This window comes from Calonectris borealis, chromosome 29, assembly GCF_964195595.1.
Source record: "Calonectris borealis chromosome 29, bCalBor7.hap1.2, whole genome shotgun sequence".
In the NCBI taxonomy this organism is placed as follows: Eukaryota; Metazoa; Chordata; class Aves; order Procellariiformes; family Procellariidae; genus Calonectris; species Calonectris borealis.
In genome coordinates, this window is record NC_134340.1 from 3,109,824 (window position 1) to 3,126,475 (window position 16,652).

The 16,652-nt window shown below is 49.3% G+C and overlaps 1 protein-coding gene across 1 annotated transcript; it reads left to right on the forward strand.

Annotated features, from left to right (window-relative positions):
* The first annotated feature begins 4,654 nt into the window (after window positions 1-4,654).
* On the forward strand, window positions 4,655-16,192 carry LOC142094098 (uncharacterized). The gene is made up of 11 exons (XM_075175937.1): window positions 4,655-4,663; window positions 5,106-5,306; window positions 6,077-6,256; window positions 6,916-7,050; window positions 7,392-7,523; window positions 7,963-8,112; window positions 10,010-12,505; window positions 13,219-13,374; window positions 13,801-13,908; window positions 14,063-14,113; window positions 16,010-16,192. Exons 1-11 carry the CDS (start codon window positions 4,655-4,657, stop codon window positions 16,178-16,180), a joined length of 3,789 nt encoding a protein of 1,262 aa, XP_075032038.1. The 3' UTR covers window positions 16,181-16,192.
* The last annotated feature ends 460 nt before the right edge of the window (window positions 16,193-16,652 follow it).

Consider the following 16,652-nt stretch of genomic DNA (forward strand, 5'->3'; position numbering starts at 1 on the left):
GGATTCGCACCTTCAGAGGGATCTGGTGAAGCAAGAGAAACATGAGCTTACGAGGGCACTGGAAAAGGTACGGTCACCTTATTCCTAGGCAGCACTTGTGGGAGAGGGAGTTGTCATAGCAAGACCACCACAGATGCTGTTCCTGGCAGTAGAAGACAGGGACGATGTTGTTCTCCTTCTTGGAAAATGGTGATCAGACCACACAGGCTCTTTGGTGTAGTTAGTCCCCACTAACTTCGGTGCTTATTGGGAACACCGAAGTGGGAGTATGGCAGAGACACAAAAGGGGATGTGGAGTTGCTGCTTAAAGTCGGGGATTTTCCTGTCTTTGTTTTCACGTTGTTCTTTTGTCTCTTCAGGCAGAGCAGTCGGTGGCAGAGTTGACAGGGGCTCTGGAAAAGCGGAGTGCTGAAGTAGCTGACCTACATGTTGCAACAGCGAAGATGAGCGGTATTAATGAAGCCCTTGCGTTGGATAAGGCGCAACTGCAGAAACTCGTGTTGCAGGTGAGCAGAGTCGCCAAAGATCTTGCCGGGTGTTCGTCTCCAGCTGCTGCTTCTTTTCAGACCTCTTGCCTTCCGACAGTATGACTGTCTGAATATGGAAACGTTCCTTTTTCTGTCCAAGCCAAAGCTTCTCCATAGTAAATCTTACTGTCTTTTATTCCCTCTGTGCTTCTGTGATCGTAGCTGGAGCAAGAGAATGACGTTCTGTCAGGTAAAGTGGGCGAGATGGAGAGAGCAAAGATCTCTGACCAGGAGAAGCTGAACTTGTGTGAAAGAAGAAACGAAGAGCTCTGCGCAGAGAAAGCCCACCTGGAGCAGCTGCTGAAGAAAGCAGAGGAGCAACAGGAAGGGCTGCAGGTAGAGCTGAGGATACTGGCAGAGGAGAAGGCAGAAACCCAAGAGAAACTCAATCAGGCGAGACCAAAAACCTGGGCTTTTGGCTGCTTGGCTCAGTGAAGCCGTATCTGTTGGATGCTGCAGTCAAGGTTTTGTCAAGGAGACACTTGGTAGTGCTGGAGGTCAGAAGGCTTTGTTTACTTCTTTTTGGAAATGCGTTGATACTTGCAGAGGTGTTCTGCAATTCTTTGAGTTGTCCTCTGCTTCTGCACGTTCCTTTAATCCACCTGTCTGCGCTGGCCTCCTTTTTGGCTTTTGATAAGCTGCAGAGAGATGATTTGTCTTGCCCATGAATCTGAGTGAGGCCACTACTCTCACATGTGGCAAAAGGAGCAAACAGCGTAGCTCTCCACCCTTTTTCTGAGGCAAGACAAACGGGGCTGCGTGTTTCAATTTATGCTTTTTCATGTGAAGTCTGCAACTTTCAAAACTCCATTTGTTCGAGCCTAGAGAGCGGGACAAAGCTGCAAGTCGATGTCTGCTGTCTGGTACTGCTAAGAATGGGCATGACATCTTGAAATTGTTGAAACTGTATTTGAAGACATACATGCAGCTTTGAATTGCTAGAGCCTCTGCAGGCTTTGAGGAAGAAGATGAGAAGCAGGTGATCACGCAAGACTGTTTACTCTGGACTGACTGATTTTGGTACAGTGGAAAAAGAGCTTGGGAGAATCATATCACTGGAGGAGACTAGGCAGTTTGCCATCATTCAAGTGTCAGTTTCATAACGTACAATCTGGGGTGTTACGGGATAACTTTGAGAGGAGAATTGTTTGTTTCTGATGGTCTGTTCTCTGTTAGACAGCCTTAGTTTTGGAGTACGTGGTATGTTTGGCAAATAGCCGGCAGAGGTGTTACACTGAAGGAAAAAAAGCTAAAAAATGCCGGTTAACCTTCAAGCTTGAATACCAGCAAGGTATATTAGACAACTTCTTTGTGTAAGACAAGTAAACAGTATTGTTGACATGAACTACTGTACAAATAGAGTCTACCATCTCTTTGGCCGCACCAGACAGGCTTTCATAAATCCCTAAAGGACACTGCTCACCACAGGGGCTGTTGCCCTGCCAAGCATCACCTCCTTGCATCCAACTGCTTTACACGCTAAAGTAGGTGACACTTTGATCCTTTTTTTTTCCTAGAAGGAGAAACCATGTGTATTTCCACTTTCTTCAGCGAGCAAAGTTGCTTTTGCGCAAACTTTCCTGAAAATTTCCAGCACTGGAATAGATTCTGATAGAATTTTAGTTTGCAGGGTGGCAGTTCCGGAAAGTGCAGTACTTCTGCATGAGAACACGTAGTCTGGGGTATGTACGTTTGTCCTGAAGGAGCTGTCTGGTCCCAGGCTACCCAGCAGGGCCTTACACATCACTTCCAAGTTAACAGTCCCAGTGCCTTTTGGCAGCCCAGTGCGGTACAGAGCAGGTGCTCTTAAACTTTCAGCCCAGAAAGTGCAGGGGCTTTTTCTCCTCCAGGAGATTCAGCAGTGGCACTGGCTGGCTCTGGACAGAACTCCAGAGAAAGGACTCTGACTGTATTTTGTCCCACTTTCAGGTTTACCGCCAGCAAGAGTCAGCTAGCAGTGGTCTGGAGCAGTTGCGCCAGGAGTCCTCTCGCCAAGGGCGTGCACTGGCCAAGGTGTCCGAAGAGAAGGAATTGCTGGTGCGTGAGAAGGCTGCCCTAGAGGTGCGACTGGCAGCCACGGAGCGGAACAGACAAGGCCTTTCGGAGCAGCTGGCAGAGGCCAGGTAAAGGCAGGGAGGAGACCCTAGGCAATTATAAAGGTGGTAATCATTGCACGGGGGTTTATTGCATCCTCTCCGCTTTTCAGATGCTTTCACTGTCCGCCGACAGGAAACGGAAGAATCTCGAGCAAAAAAAACCCAACACTATAGCATGATTTGAATGTTATTTTTCTGACAGCGAAAGCTAACAAAGCTCTCCTGAGCCTTGGGCTCACGTTTATGCCCCCTTGCACATTCCTGTGTGAAGTCCAAAGCAAGCCAATATAATTCCTCAGTATCTGGTACCTTGCCTCTGCATTGAGTAATACTTAAACCACGCAGATGTTTACGGAAACCTGAAGCTTCTCTCTGGTTTTGGTTTCTTGTTCTGTGCGTTTGAAGATAGGTCTTTCCTTAGCAAGTAGTTTGACATGGGATCTTCAGAATTCAAGGCTATTACATTCGGACATTGTGAGTAGGACACTGCCATTTAGGGTGAAGCTAGAGGCTCGTGCTGAAAATCTTGAGGGCCTTCTGTCTCTAAGCTAACTCTTGTTACCTATGGTGCAGGACCTAGGGTTGGTTACACCAGCAGCAGGGAAACCTCTTTTGAATTCTCGCCAGTCTTCGGGAGTTCTTGCCCCTCACTGATGTCTGGGTCCTTACTCCTTACCACTGTGCTGTTTAGAGACAGACGTCATGGAGAAGTTACACAGGGAAGGAACAAGATTCTGTCCTTCTGTTGTATCAGGTTTCTAAGATCAAATGCGACAAGTTTGCGTTTCCAAAAAAAAAAAAACCACCCCCAAAACAACCCAAGGTATCGAGATGTTTGCCCTCCTCTTCGGTGTTTTTTAGAAGACTCCTGAACTTGCAGAGCTGTACAAATGATGTTTGTCATGCTTCTTGACTTTTACGCTTTACCACTCCAGAGTACGTTGTTAGCGAGGCTGATGAACACCCTTTTGACTCAGCCTGTTTCTTGAGAGCTGCTGCTTCTTCTGAGCTCCAGCTTCTCTTATTCGATCCAGCTGAATTATGTTTTGTCAATTATTGGGCTGTAGCAACTATTCTTGCCAGGTGTTGTTCTCAAGAGCCTTTTGTTGTCACAGTTTTGGACTCTATCTTTTCTGTTCTGTTTTAGAGGCTGACTTTGGCTTATCCTTAAAATGGAGCATAGTTACTTTGGACTGCCAGAGATTGGCGTAATCAGAAATATGTGCTTGTTCTCTTTCTTGAAGACACATCCTCCATTGTTCATCAAAGTTGGGGCGCTCAGGCGCCCCTGTACCCTGAAGGATGCTGTCCTGATTGCATCCCTGTACTAGTGAGGCAGGGCTGTGTATTGTAGGAACCTGGCACACAGGACGCTGCGTTAGATCAGGGAGGTAACTTCAGCTCCTGGTTCCAAAATCCCGTGTGTCATACGCAGCCGTCGGTTGAAGTCTGTGGATGTAACGGTTTGCCTCTGCAGTACTACAACTTCCATTTTAAAGAGCGACGAGTCATTTGGGCTACTGCCTACTTCGTTAGCAACGCTTAAAGAAAAGTAGCAAGTTTTTCTCTTGAACTTCCAACAGTTTAAACTGAAGGATACCCGTCTCTCCTTTCAGGTAGTCCTTGTTCAGGTAAAATCTAGTTCAGATTTCTTCCAAATGCTGCTACAAGCATGAGGTTTTATTGTATCATCTGATGTATTTCTTTAGTCCCTTTTAAATATAGGGAGTCTGGAGAATTACCTACACTAGGAACAGCATTAAAAAGTCACGAGTCAGCCAGGGAAATGCTCCTATTCTGTGCCCCTGCAGACAACTTGGAAGTGCTGATGAGATGAGGGCTGTGAGCAGAGGCTGGGCTTTTGCTTGCTGGCACAGACCTTGTGGGCACGGCTACCCGTGTGTCATAGATCAGAGAACGGCAATTTAAGAGTTGGCTGTTGAGATCAAATTCGGCCAGGCTTTCTGCGTTACGCTAGGTCGTAAGTAAAGCCTGGGCATCCCCTCGGAGGGGCCTGCATTGCTATTTTAAATGGCAGAGGTATGCTTTCTGTATACAAGTTTCCACGCAACCCATTTTCCGTACTCACGGGTAGGGATCTTGAACGACTTCTCACTGCAGTAACTCCCTGTGGGTGTCAGGAGCAAGAAACTCATTTCTCCCCGTATTTGCAACTCGTAGGTCAGTGAAGGAGACCCTGGAATCCAGCCTGTTTGAGGCGCAGCAGCACTTATCTCAGCTGGAGATCGCCAGGAGTCAGCTCGAAATCCAACTTCACGCAGCCACGCAGGCCAAGGAGGTGATACGAGGTGAGAGCCTCGTGTGCTTTGTTTCTGGTGATCCCCCTGCCTAGGGAAGGTGGTATAAAAAGAGCTCTCTGTCCGCAGTGCTTCTGAGGAGTGAAGGAGCTGGAGACAGATCCCTCCTGCACTGAAATTGAAATGGCTTAAGGTCAGTGAAGTCAGAAGCCCTGTTTGTGTAGGCACTGAATCTTGCCGTTTGTGTGTTTGCAGGGGAAGTGAAGTGCCTTCAACGTGAGCTGGAAGCAGAGAGATCTCTAATGAGGCGGGAACGGGAAAACATGGCACAAGAGCTCTTGCAGGCAGAGCGGCAGTACGACAGCACCCTCAGGCTTCGGCAAACTAATCACGAGGTGGAAATAAACAAGCTCCTGCAAGACCTGGTAGGAAACAATGTGCTTTTGAATTCTTCAAGCAAGCTTTGTGGGCTGGCTTTAGAAGAGTAACAGCCTGAGAAAGGTGCGAAGTGGCAGCAATCATCTGTCATAGGCCACACGTGGCTAGGTCGGGCAGCAGAGCCAGTGGCTCGTACTTGAAGGCACGTGAAGACCCACAGGACTATGTTGGGACGGTAACTGCAGCCACAGATTCAGGGATGCGTTCGGCAGAAGGTTGGGCGGTCCCCACCCAAAGCATGGCAGCAAAGGGGTAGGATCTTACCAGGCTCCTGTCTACCATGAAGTAGACTCCTTACATTGCTGCCAGCTGCAGTCACGGGAACTTTGTTCCTTCCTTTCTGTCCTCTCATGGTTGACGGAGGTATTTGGGCTTAAAGCATACGGAACAGGCCCCTTGTTCCTGGTACTTCAGTTCGTGGCCTGTCTTGTGACTAGCGCATCGGGGTGCTGGCCCCTTTCTCACCCTGCAGTCCATCTGCATCTTTTCGTTGATGAGAACGGAGTTGAGCTTTGAAAATAGAGACTCTGAGAACAGAGAGAAATCCCGAGGAGGGAGGTGCTAGGAGGCAGGCTGCCATCAGAGAGGGGAAGGTAACATCTCCTTTGAAGTTCCTTGACAGGACGTGATTTATGGAGGGCTCGAAGACACTACTGTGCACTGTTGAGGTGGGGGTTTGTGGGAGGGATGACGCTTCACATTTTCTTGAGGAGCTTGGCTGGGACTCCATCCTGACGTCTTTTCCTCCCCTCATCAGGCAAGCGAGCGGGAAGGGCACCGTTCAGAGCTACAGGAGATGCTGGAGCAATGGGAAAAGGAGAAGGCAGAGACAGAAAGGGAGCACGAGGAGACGCTCTTTGATATGAAGCAGAAAGTTGCCACCATGCAAGCTCAGCAAGAAGAGGAACGAACTAGAGTCGAAAATGCCAAGCAAGAGGTAAAGACTGTGAAAGGAGAATTTGTGTGGTTTTTTTACTCTTCTGGGCTCCTTATTGGCAGTGCTTCTCTGGACACTGTCCGTCTGGGTAGAAGTGTCTCTTGGATGCCCCTTTGTAAGCGTGAGAGGTGCTTTAGCAACGACGAGAGCTTTGTGCCATGAGGGAGAGGGCCTCTAAATCGAGAGGCTACCAGAGCATAGGTTTTAAGAAAGGCAGGGAGCGCGTTGCAGGCCTGAAGAGAACATGAACACCATAACTGTGTCTCACAATGAGTGAGCTCGCAAAGGAAGCCGCCTGCACAGCAAGGAGAGAGCTGGCTGGTTATCGGGCTGCTAACTAGGTGCGAAAGTCGCTATTGAAAGACAAACAGGACACAGCAGAAGACGAGGGATGCCCTCAGCGGCAAGGCGAGACACTTGAGAAATGCCACACGTTTTCCTGATGGATGACTACGAGCTTGTTGAAGATTCAATCACGGGTGGACCCTGTTTGTACTGCCAGTCTCACTTAGGAATCTGTGCCTCCAAGCGGGCAGATAATGACCTAGGAGACCAGCAGCACAGTGCTTTGAGAACGTGTGAGCCCGTCGGTCTTTGAGTCTTACCTCTCAAATTTTGTATGGGAAGTTTAAATCCGTCTTCTCTCTATTTCTGTGCAGGTCCTGCTAGAAAAGGAGCGTGAGAGGGACGCTTTATTAGAGGCGCTACTCCAAACTCAGGGAGAGCTAAGAGAAGCCCGCCAGCAGCTAGAGCAGCTCAGGCAGGAGGTGGAAGAGCAGCGAGAGACTGGGCAGGTAAGCCTGACTAGTAGGGTAGGTTGAAGGAACAGGCCGTTGGCAATGGGACGTAAGCTGAGAGAGAGGCTGAGGGCGCCAGGTGACAGAGTGCAGGGCAGTAAGGAGGAAATAAAACATAAGTGCTGCGCCTGAGGAGGCAAGGACTACAGCAGGCACTGAAAGCACGGAGCCTGGTAAGCTCCGGAGATCAGCAACGGGAAGGAAGGGTTACAAGGGAAGCCGAGCTGGGTAGAAAAGCAGAAAGAAGTGGCTGAATGAATGTGCTTTTGAGACAGAAAGAGGAAAAAGCTGGGCCCGATGGCAGCTCCCAGTAGCTTGCTCTCCCTTTGTGTTTACAGAACGTCAGAGAAAAGCTGCAAGGAGAGCTGCAGGAAACTCGCAGTAAGATCAAGGCAGTGGAGGAGCGGCACCAAACCGTCAAAGAGGAAATGAATATCCTTCTTCAGCAGAGGGATGCTCTACAAAAACAGGTGACTGAAACAGCAGTAGCTACTGCAGTCACCAGACAGGTGGTCTCTCCCCTTCTTGCCTTTCCATCGCAGAGCAGCAGGCTGATGGGGTAATGCCTCTGACTGCCATCATGCTGTGGTCTCCATCTCAGCTGGTCTGAAGGAGACTTACCGGCCAGCTGAATCTCAGCTCCTCCCTGGACAGATGGGCTAGTCCTTTTGCCTGTTTGCCAGTAATCATCAGAATGGATTTCTGCTGGTCCTGTTTTTTTAAGGTGGTTTTTCAGATGAACGTGGTGACCCACCTAGATTTTTAAACAAGTCGGCTGTATCCGTTTGAATCTGGTACTCTCATGATAGGGTGAAATTCAAAGTTGTCCTTTCCCTTTCCTCACAGTACATGATATGGCTGACAGTGACAAGCTGTAGTCTCTGACTGCTTTGTTGTGTTTTACTTGAGGTGGAAGAGTTGACATCCCAGCTAGCAGCCTCCGAAGAGTGCCTAAAGAAGGAGGCTATGACTCTGCATCAAGAGGTGGCGTCTCTGGAAAGGAAACTCGAGAGCACTGAGAAGCAAAGAAAGGAGGTCCTGGTGAGGCTGTCAGATGCCGTAAAGGGCCATTTCTTACACATTTTTTGGCCTTCTGTTAATCCTTCTAAGGAGCAACTTTTTCCAGTGGAGAGCTGATTTTGGGCGGTCTTGTACAGGTTCAGTCCAAATCTGAGAAGATACAGAGTACGCAAATGCTGACCAAGTTTCCCTCATTTTCCCCTTCCTTCCACTCAGCATTCCTTGTTTCCCAGACTTTTGCCATGTAGCTGAATTAGCAGGGTCATCACCTTGGGTAAGAGAAGACAGGCCAGAAAGGAGGGATAGTTAAGATGACCTGTATCACAAACTATGTGGAGAGACCACTCAGCACCACAGGAGCAGAAGAGTGTTATTTATAGCAGTGGTTGTTTTTTGGTTTAACTTTTCCAGTTGCATTCTTCTGATTGAGCAGGAAAAGATGCTGTAGTCATATAAAACTCAGTTCCGATTCAGGGTGTTTATTTTCCTCAATTCTGAAAATTGTGGTGGAAAAGGACCTGGGGGTATTGGTCGACAGCCGGCTGAACATGAGCCGGCAGTGTGCCCAGGTGGCCAAGGCGGCCAACGGCATCCTGGCCTGTATCAGAAACAGCGTGGCCAGCAGGAGCAGGGAATTGGTCATGGCCCTGTGCTCGGCACTGGTGAGGCCGCACCTCGAATCCTGTGTTCGGTTTTGGGCCCCTCACTACAAGACAGACACGGAGGTGCTGGAGCACGTCCAGAGAAGGGCAATGAAGCTGGGGAAGGGTCTGGAGAACAAGTCTGATGGGGAGCGAACTGGGGTTGTTTAGTCTGGAGAAAAGGAGGCTTGCTACAACTCCCTGAAAGGAGGTTGTAGCGAGGTGGGTGTCGGTCTCTTCTCCCAAGTAACAAGCGATAGGACGAGAGGAAACGGCCTCAAGTTGCACCAGGGGAGGTTTAGATTGGATATTAGGAAACATTTCTTCACCGAAAGGGTTCTCAAGCATTGGAACGGGCTGCCCAGGGAAGTGGTTGAGTCGCCGTTCCTGGAGGTATTTAAAAGACGTGTAGACGTGGTGCTTAGGGACATGGTTTAGTGGTGGACGTGGCAGTGTTAGGGTAACGGTCGGACTCGATGATCTTCAAGGTCTTTTCCCACCTAAACGAGTCTACGATTCCATGATTTCTGCCCTCGAAGCTTTAGTCAAAGTAATTTTCAAACTTATCTCTATTTACATTGCATGGTTTGGGCAATTATTTGTGTCCACTTCCATATTTAGATTTCTAAATATCTGGATCTGGAAAAAGGGGTGAGAAGACAAAGTTTGCCAGTCACAGAAAGCTGTTCCACATTGCCCATCTGAGAGCAGACAGTGGGGAAAAAATAGAGCCATGTGAGAAACAAAAGTGCTGATCCAGATAAATATGTATGGCTGCGAGGGGAAAACTCGTCCTGATTTCAAACACAGAATGACAGACTGCGATCTGACCATTACTCCTTCAAGAGGGGACAGTGGGGTTCTAGAAGATGGTACCATGAAAACTCTACACAGAAGAGGTCCAAAAAAAAAAGACCCCCCAAAATCGGGAAATCAAATGTTGGGGTTGTTCTCTCTTCCCTTTCTTCCCTAATGGAGAGAACATCATCAAGCCACTGCCTAAATCGTGCCTAGTCTGGACTGTAAATCCTGGCTGCAGTTCTGGCGGCTCCTCCCCAAAAGAACACACTAGAGCTAGAAGAGGTTCAGAGAAGGGCAAAGAGGAAGATGGGACTGGCTGAGTAAGCTGGGAAAGACGCAACCTAAAGGGTGGCACAGGAAGGGTCTACAACATCCCGAGAGGCAGGGAGAGAGGGGGCAGCCCTTGACTGCCACTGAAGCCGGAGTTCAAATCTGGTACGACAAGCAAACCTATATGGATGGAATTATTGAATCTTTTTCTCACTGTTTTGCAGCATGAACGGGACAGACTGCAAGCAGTTAAAGAAAAACTGGTATGGGAGGTAAAACTTCTTCAGGAATCAGTCACAGCCTCTGAAACCCGAGCAAATACAGCCACAGATGTGACTCACTGCCTTGAACAAGAACTTCAAACGACGTTGTCCATCTTAAAAATGAAAAACGAGGAAGTGGAAATGCAGTGGGAGAAAATCCAGATGCTCCAGAAAGAGGCAGCACAGGGAAAAGCTTTGCAGGAGACTCTCACTCATATGACTGCCATCCTGTCAGAGAGGGAGGGAGAAATGAAGTTGTACCAGGAGCAGGTGAGAATGCTGGAAAAGCAGAAAGAAATGCATAAAACTACTCTCGCTCACGTTATTAAGGACATAACAGAGAAAAACGAGAAGATGGAAGCCCAGCAAGAACAGATACGGGACCTGGAGAAGCAGCAAGAAAAACAAAGGCTTGCTGTAAGCAAAATGAGCAGAGACCTGCAAGAGAGAGACCGGGAGATCAGATCCCAGCAAGAACAGATACGGGACCTGGAGAAGCAGCGAGAAATGCAGAGGGCTGCTGTGAGCAAGGTGAGCAAAGAGCTGGAGGAGAGAGACCAGGAGATCAAATCGCAGGAGGGGAAAAGAATGATTCTAGAACAACACGGTGCATCACAAGCGAGAAATCTGCAGGTGGATCTTGATCATATGAAAGGCAACTTGAAGGAGAAAAACTTAGAGCTTGTGCCTCTGACTCAGCAGATCCAAGAACTGGAAATGGAGAGAGCGCAGGTGCAATCTCTGCACGCGAGCCTTGAACACCTGAGGGCAGTTCTTAAGGACAGAGAGAGCGAGTGTGATTCTCCAAGGGATCCGTTAAGACTCTGGCAGCAGTACAAGGAACAGCAAGAGGGGTACCTGCAAGAGCTTCATGGTAAAGTAGAGAAGATGACACTTTCTTTATCTGAAAAAGATCAAGAGCTTGAGTCACAACAAAAGCAAATCCAGGAAGCTGAAGAAGTCATGGAAATGCAGTTAAGGGCTGTCCGTGACCAGCTGGAGCAGACCTTAGAAACCTTAAAAGAGAAGGACAGACTCGTAGACATCCAAAAGCAACAAACAAGGAGCTATGAGGAGAAAACAGGAGAACAGATGAATGTCGTACGCAGAGACTTGGAATACACTACGGCAATACTGAAAGAGAAGAATTTTGTGATTGAATCTCAGAAGGAGCTGATTGAGACCTTCCAAAACCAAGAACAAGACTCTGAACAGCAGAAGGAAATTCTGCAGCGTCTTCAAGTGGCACTAGAGGAAAAAGAGCAAGAAATTTTATCCCTTAGAAAGCGATGTGGGGCATGCGAGGAGAAGGAGGAAAAGCATGAAGCTGAGCAAACAAATCCTCAAGCAACCAAACTGACTCTGAAAGAAAGAGAAGAAAAGATAGGGGTTCTGGAGGAGGCTATCTCTAAGCTTCAACAGCAAAAGGAGGAGGCAGCGATGCAGACTAAAGCTATACTGCAAAAACTAGAATACGCTGAATCTTCCCTAGAAGCTAGAGATCGAGAGATAGCGTCTTTGCAAGAGCATGTCCAGGACCTTCGAGAGCAGAAGGAGTTAGAAGGCAAGCAGGATCTAGACAAAATGAGCCAAATATGGAAGGAGAACCGTTTGGAGTTCCTCAAGCAGACAGAGCAAATGAACGCGTTGCGGCTTCGTGGCGAAAGCACGAAAGCAGCACTAGCAGCATGCCAGAAGACGGTGACTCTGCTTGAGGAAGTGGTGAGGAAGAGAGACGAAGACAACGAAACTCTCATGCAAAAAGTCCAGCGCCAAGAAGAAGAACTGAAGACCTTGCAGAATCTCCAGTTTAGGCAAACGGAGGAGAACGAAGAGGTTAGACATCCCAGAGAGCAAGAGAAGCTCCTGGAAGAAGCCTTGCGTGAGAGGGAACGAGAGACCAAGGCTCAAGGTGAGCAAAAAGAAGAGGAAGTGAGAGCTCTTCGGGAAGATCTCCAGCACGTTCAGCTGACTCTGACAAAGAAGGATGAGGAGATCAAGTACCAGAGAGAGAGAGTCGGGTATTTAGAGGAGACTCTGACAGGGAGAGAACAAGAGCTTAGGAGGCTGAGTAAACTCCTGAAACAATTAACATCAGCTTTGCGATGGAAAGATGACGAGGAGACCCTAAAGAAACAGATCCAGAAACTCCAAAAATGGGAGGAAGAGGAAGCAGAGAAGAGGAGAGTTCTCCAGGAGAGAGACCGTTCCTTGCAAAGGCAGAAGGAGCTAACCCAACAACTGGAAGATGAGCGGAAAGCAAAGGGGGAAAAATTGGAGTGTGTGGTTGCTGTTTTGAAGCAGACTGAAAGCAGAGAAGTCAAATGGAAAGAGAAAGCACAAGCACTGACTCTTGCCCTTACCAAGAGTGAAATGGCCAATGGGACTTTGAGGGAAGAAGTAGCCGTCCTGCAGAGCATGGTTTCAGAGAGGGACACGGACCGGTTTCATCATCAGGTAGGCGGTGTGCTTGATCATCAGTCCACTAAAATGTCTATAAAGGATTCTAATGACTGTATATTCCCATAAATACGTGACCTGCTTGGCCAAAGAAACTATGATTGCAGCCAGCAGGCTTGCCTGTCTGTGTAGCTCCGGCCAGAGACCATTCACCGGCTAGAATGTTTTCTGTCAAGCCCAGAGCTACTGAAAGAACTACGGAGCTTGTTGTTAATTTTAACTCAAGCCCAAAAGTTGGGGATGGGTAATTGGTTCTCTCCTATCCAGGCAAGCTTAGCCAACATGTCGTGGTTAGGATTTGGCATGGAAAGGAAAGGGCACAGCTGACCAAACTAATGTACCAAACTCTGCAGAATTTTGTAACGATGGCTGAACGGCAGCTACACTGATGGTGCTTTCAGCGATTTAGATTTCTGAGGTACAGGTTTTCCAGTGTATTAAAAATAACGGAATTCGTACCATTGCCTGATCAGGCTTCATTGTGCCGCAGTCCAAAAAGCATGAAGGCAAATTTGTGTGGATTTCTCCAAGGTGACCTGGAGGAGGGCCCTGGGAAGAGAGTGTGTTGCTTTGGCCTGTGGACCAGGAGGAGAAGAAGGGACTTAGCACTGTCCGTTCCTGAGTCCGGTCACTCTCCCCGACTGGTTGATTCTGGCCCTTCTAACCTTTATGCGGCACCAGCTCACGTCATCTCCTCTCTGAATACCCAGCAGGCTGTTGCAGAGGGGGAGCAGCTATCATGGCTCTCGGAGAAGAGAATCCTGTCGCAGCGGCTGGAATGTCTGCAGCGAGCAGTTGCAAGGCAGGAACTTGAGAAGACTGAGCTGAAGCAACTCAACGCTGAGCTCAGGAGGACTCTTGAGCAGGTGAAACAGGCTTTCACTGCCTCTGCAAAGCCTCACGGTCCTCTGGAACACAACACGTTTCCACAGAGAGCACTTTGGAGTCCTCTGCTTGTTTCCTTCCCTCTCCCGCTTTTCCCTGTGGACACACACTTTCGTATTTTCTCTCTCTTCTGGCAGCCCATTGCCTTCACAAGTGCACATTCACTCCGGTGCCACCCTTCTTGCCCCCGTGTCCCCACAGACACACATTTGACACTCTTGTGTCAGGAGCTGTTTCCTCTTGCTCTTTCTCTTCCACGGTCTACTTCGAGTGTTTCTTGCCCCCGACGTTCTCTGGTGCCCTCAACAGTCTCTGAACAGAAATCTCCTTGCCATGATGTCCAGAGGTCCTTTTGCTCCTTGGTCGGCGGCAGGTTTCTGTGACCCTTTCTCCTGTCCAACGTGCAGGTGGAACGTGAACGGAGGAGTCTGAAGAGATGTTGTAGGGGTCCGTCGCTGGCAGATGCAGGCGGATTTTCTCTCTCTGACCAGCACAAGATGCCTGCTTCTAGACAGGTGAGAACAGAACCTTACTCGGTGGGAGGAGGGTCTGGCCATAGAGAGGAACAATGGCAGCAGCCCCCCAGCGTAGACCTAATAGAAGTCGGATACAGACCGTGGCCCTGGCCAAACTGGAGACGAAAAAGAAACCCTTGTGTTTTCTTCACAGGAGGAGTCTCACGCGCGCTGCAGTCGTCGATTAGCTGAGTTGCAGAACCAGGTGAGGAGTAGGAAAGCTCTCATCAAAAGCTGCTGTGGCTGTGCTGACGGGCACAACTTTGCACGATGCTAGAGCCCGAGTTTTGTTTGGCTGTCAGGAAGCGAGTACACCAGGCAGTGGAAATACCCCGTCAGACACATCTGTTGGCCATGGCCAAACAGCATCATTCACCTCGGTCTAGTCTCCGACTTGCCTAAAGGTCAGGCATGGTGGGAGAGGGATTGGAGGAAATTCAGAAAACTGGAACTCGCCGGAAAGTAGAGAATATTCTAGGGATGTTCCCCTTGAGTCTTACTCGTCTTGTTGACCCTTCCTATTTTCCCTTGGCTCAATTAACAGTGGAGCTTGCATCATATTAGAGCTCCAGGGATGTGAGGCAGCGCCAGAGCTTACAGCCTTCCGGCAGTCGTTAGTCTCGTGTTGCTATTCTGTGCTAATCGCGATCCCAATATCGGACTGAGTCAGAGACCTAAACGCTCCATGGCCATTTGTTTTATCAGCGTAAGAATGTACATCCCAGCTCCTGAACCCTGCTGCATCCTTGGACAGTGGTATTGGCAGTAGCAGCAGTCGCCAGCCTTCTCCTCTGGGTACTTCTATGGGTCTGGTACACCCGGGCTCCCTGAGGAGGTGAATCTTCACAGGTGTTGAGGGCAAAATGCACGTAGGATTTATGTGAGTGAAGTGCATGACGCTCAGCTCTGGCAAGTGAGCCGAGAATACTGCTGAAGCCATCAAGTTGTATCTTAAGGACGTTTTCACCAGGAAGCCTCCGTGTCTGAAGTCCCTCTGACGTCTTACTTGCCGTGTGCACTACGGGCTTCTAATTCAGCACCGCGCATTCCCCTTCTGGAGCTGGCTGCCTGCGTTTCGCACCTAGTCTGCTCTAGATGCTTAGCAGATCAGGGTCCCGCTTTCCATCAGGTTTGGCTTTACGTGGACAGACCTCGGTATTGTGATTCAAACGTAGCAGGTTCCATAAGCCATAAAACTCCTTGAGGAATTGCTTCCGTTATTTGAGTTCACTTGCCGAGAAGGAATATTTTCATATTGCTGGCTTGAGGTTGGGGATCGCATTCCCGTGTGCACCACAGCCCTTGGCAAAGCACGCGTCACTCTGAAAAGAGAGGAAGACCTCTCACCTGAGCTGTTTTCCCCAAAAGGGCAGAGCACCGAGCGCTGCTCCCAGTGCTGGCATCTCCTCCGCTCCAAAGCAGGCAGAGGGCAACATGCCAGAGCCCCTGTGGCTGCTCTGCACTGCAAACCTCACTGGAGGTGAGAGCAGCTGGGTCCCTCCACCAAGAAGCCCCGCAGGCACAACCCCGTGTTGCCAGGAAAGAGGAGAGTTTGAGGCTTTGCAAGGCCTCAGCAGTCCTTTAGGGCTCATTTCCCCCCTGGGCTTAGTTCATCGCATTATGCTCTGCTCAGTGGTGAAATGCTCTGACGTTAGGAGAAATGAGAGTTTGCTCCCTCGTCATGCGCTAGCTGACAAGTCTTTCACCTAGATCATAGCAGGACGGTTCTTCACTACCTTGTGTAGCCAGTAGTGCTCCTGCTGAGGAAAAAGCATGTGGAACTAAGGTGTCAGTAGCCCAAATCTCTCTTTTGATAAAAAGAGTGGGGTTACGAAATCCTGTAGGAACCTCTGTCTTCAATATACGGGCGATGTCTCGGTGTTGTACGTGCGAACGGTACGCCAGAAAGAAGCCTGGATTGTTGGTAATCTAAGTTCAGTCGGGGTGACTCTGGGAACCTGTTCCTTCCCGTTCCCCAGGGACAAAGCGTCTGCAAGGGCTGGAGTTCGAGGGTGCGTCTTCCCCGGCAGCCGGTACCGTGGAGCTACGGATGGTCCTCACAGCGCGGGCGTGTCTGAGCTCAGCCTTTTGCCTCTTTCAGGTGTCCCTTGTGCGGACGCAGCTGGCCCAAGACTGCTGTGCAAAGACCAGGCAGGAGCTGTCGGACCTTCACCACGAGCTGTCTTGCTCCTTAGCAGCTGTGGTCCGGGAGCCCAAGGCTGCTGATCCCGAAGCAGAGACTGGGAAGCTGGGTCAGCCTCTGAACCTGTAGAGGAACGGCTGCAGCATCGCGTGTCGCCTTCATTCGGCGTGGCGACCTGGTTCAGGAACGGCACGGCGACCCCCCTCCCCGGGGCGCTCGGGCCATCGACTCGCAGACACCAATGTGGTGGACGGCAAATGGCGTTTATTGGTAGATAACACGGTGTTATATACCTTGAGTCTACGACGTCATTTCCGCCTGCTTACTTCACACCTAAATGCTACTGGCTATTAGGGGAGGGGGTCCTATCTTTCCGTACAGCGCGATATCTTCCGGCCGCCTGATCCTAACTACCCACATTCCCCCCCTCCCTATGCATAATGAAACTAGCTAAATGTAAAAATCTTAAAAAGATATATATCATAATCTTGGGTAAAAAACGTTGAAATATATACTATAAACTTGAATAGAAAATATAAGGCACGCTAATGCAAGGGATAACTAGGGTGTAACAGGGAATAACAGGGCAATTAGAGGTAGA

Coding starts and splice junctions, on each gene's coding strand:
- LOC142094098 (XM_075175937.1), top strand. Junction 7,051..7,391: donor AGCAGCGAGAGACTGGGCAG/GTAAGCCTGACT, acceptor TTGTGTTTACAG/AACGTCAGAGAAAAGCTGCA. Junction 13,375..13,800: donor TCAGGAGGACTCTTGAGCAG/GTGAAACAGGCT, acceptor TCCAACGTGCAG/GTGGAACGTGAACGGAGGAG.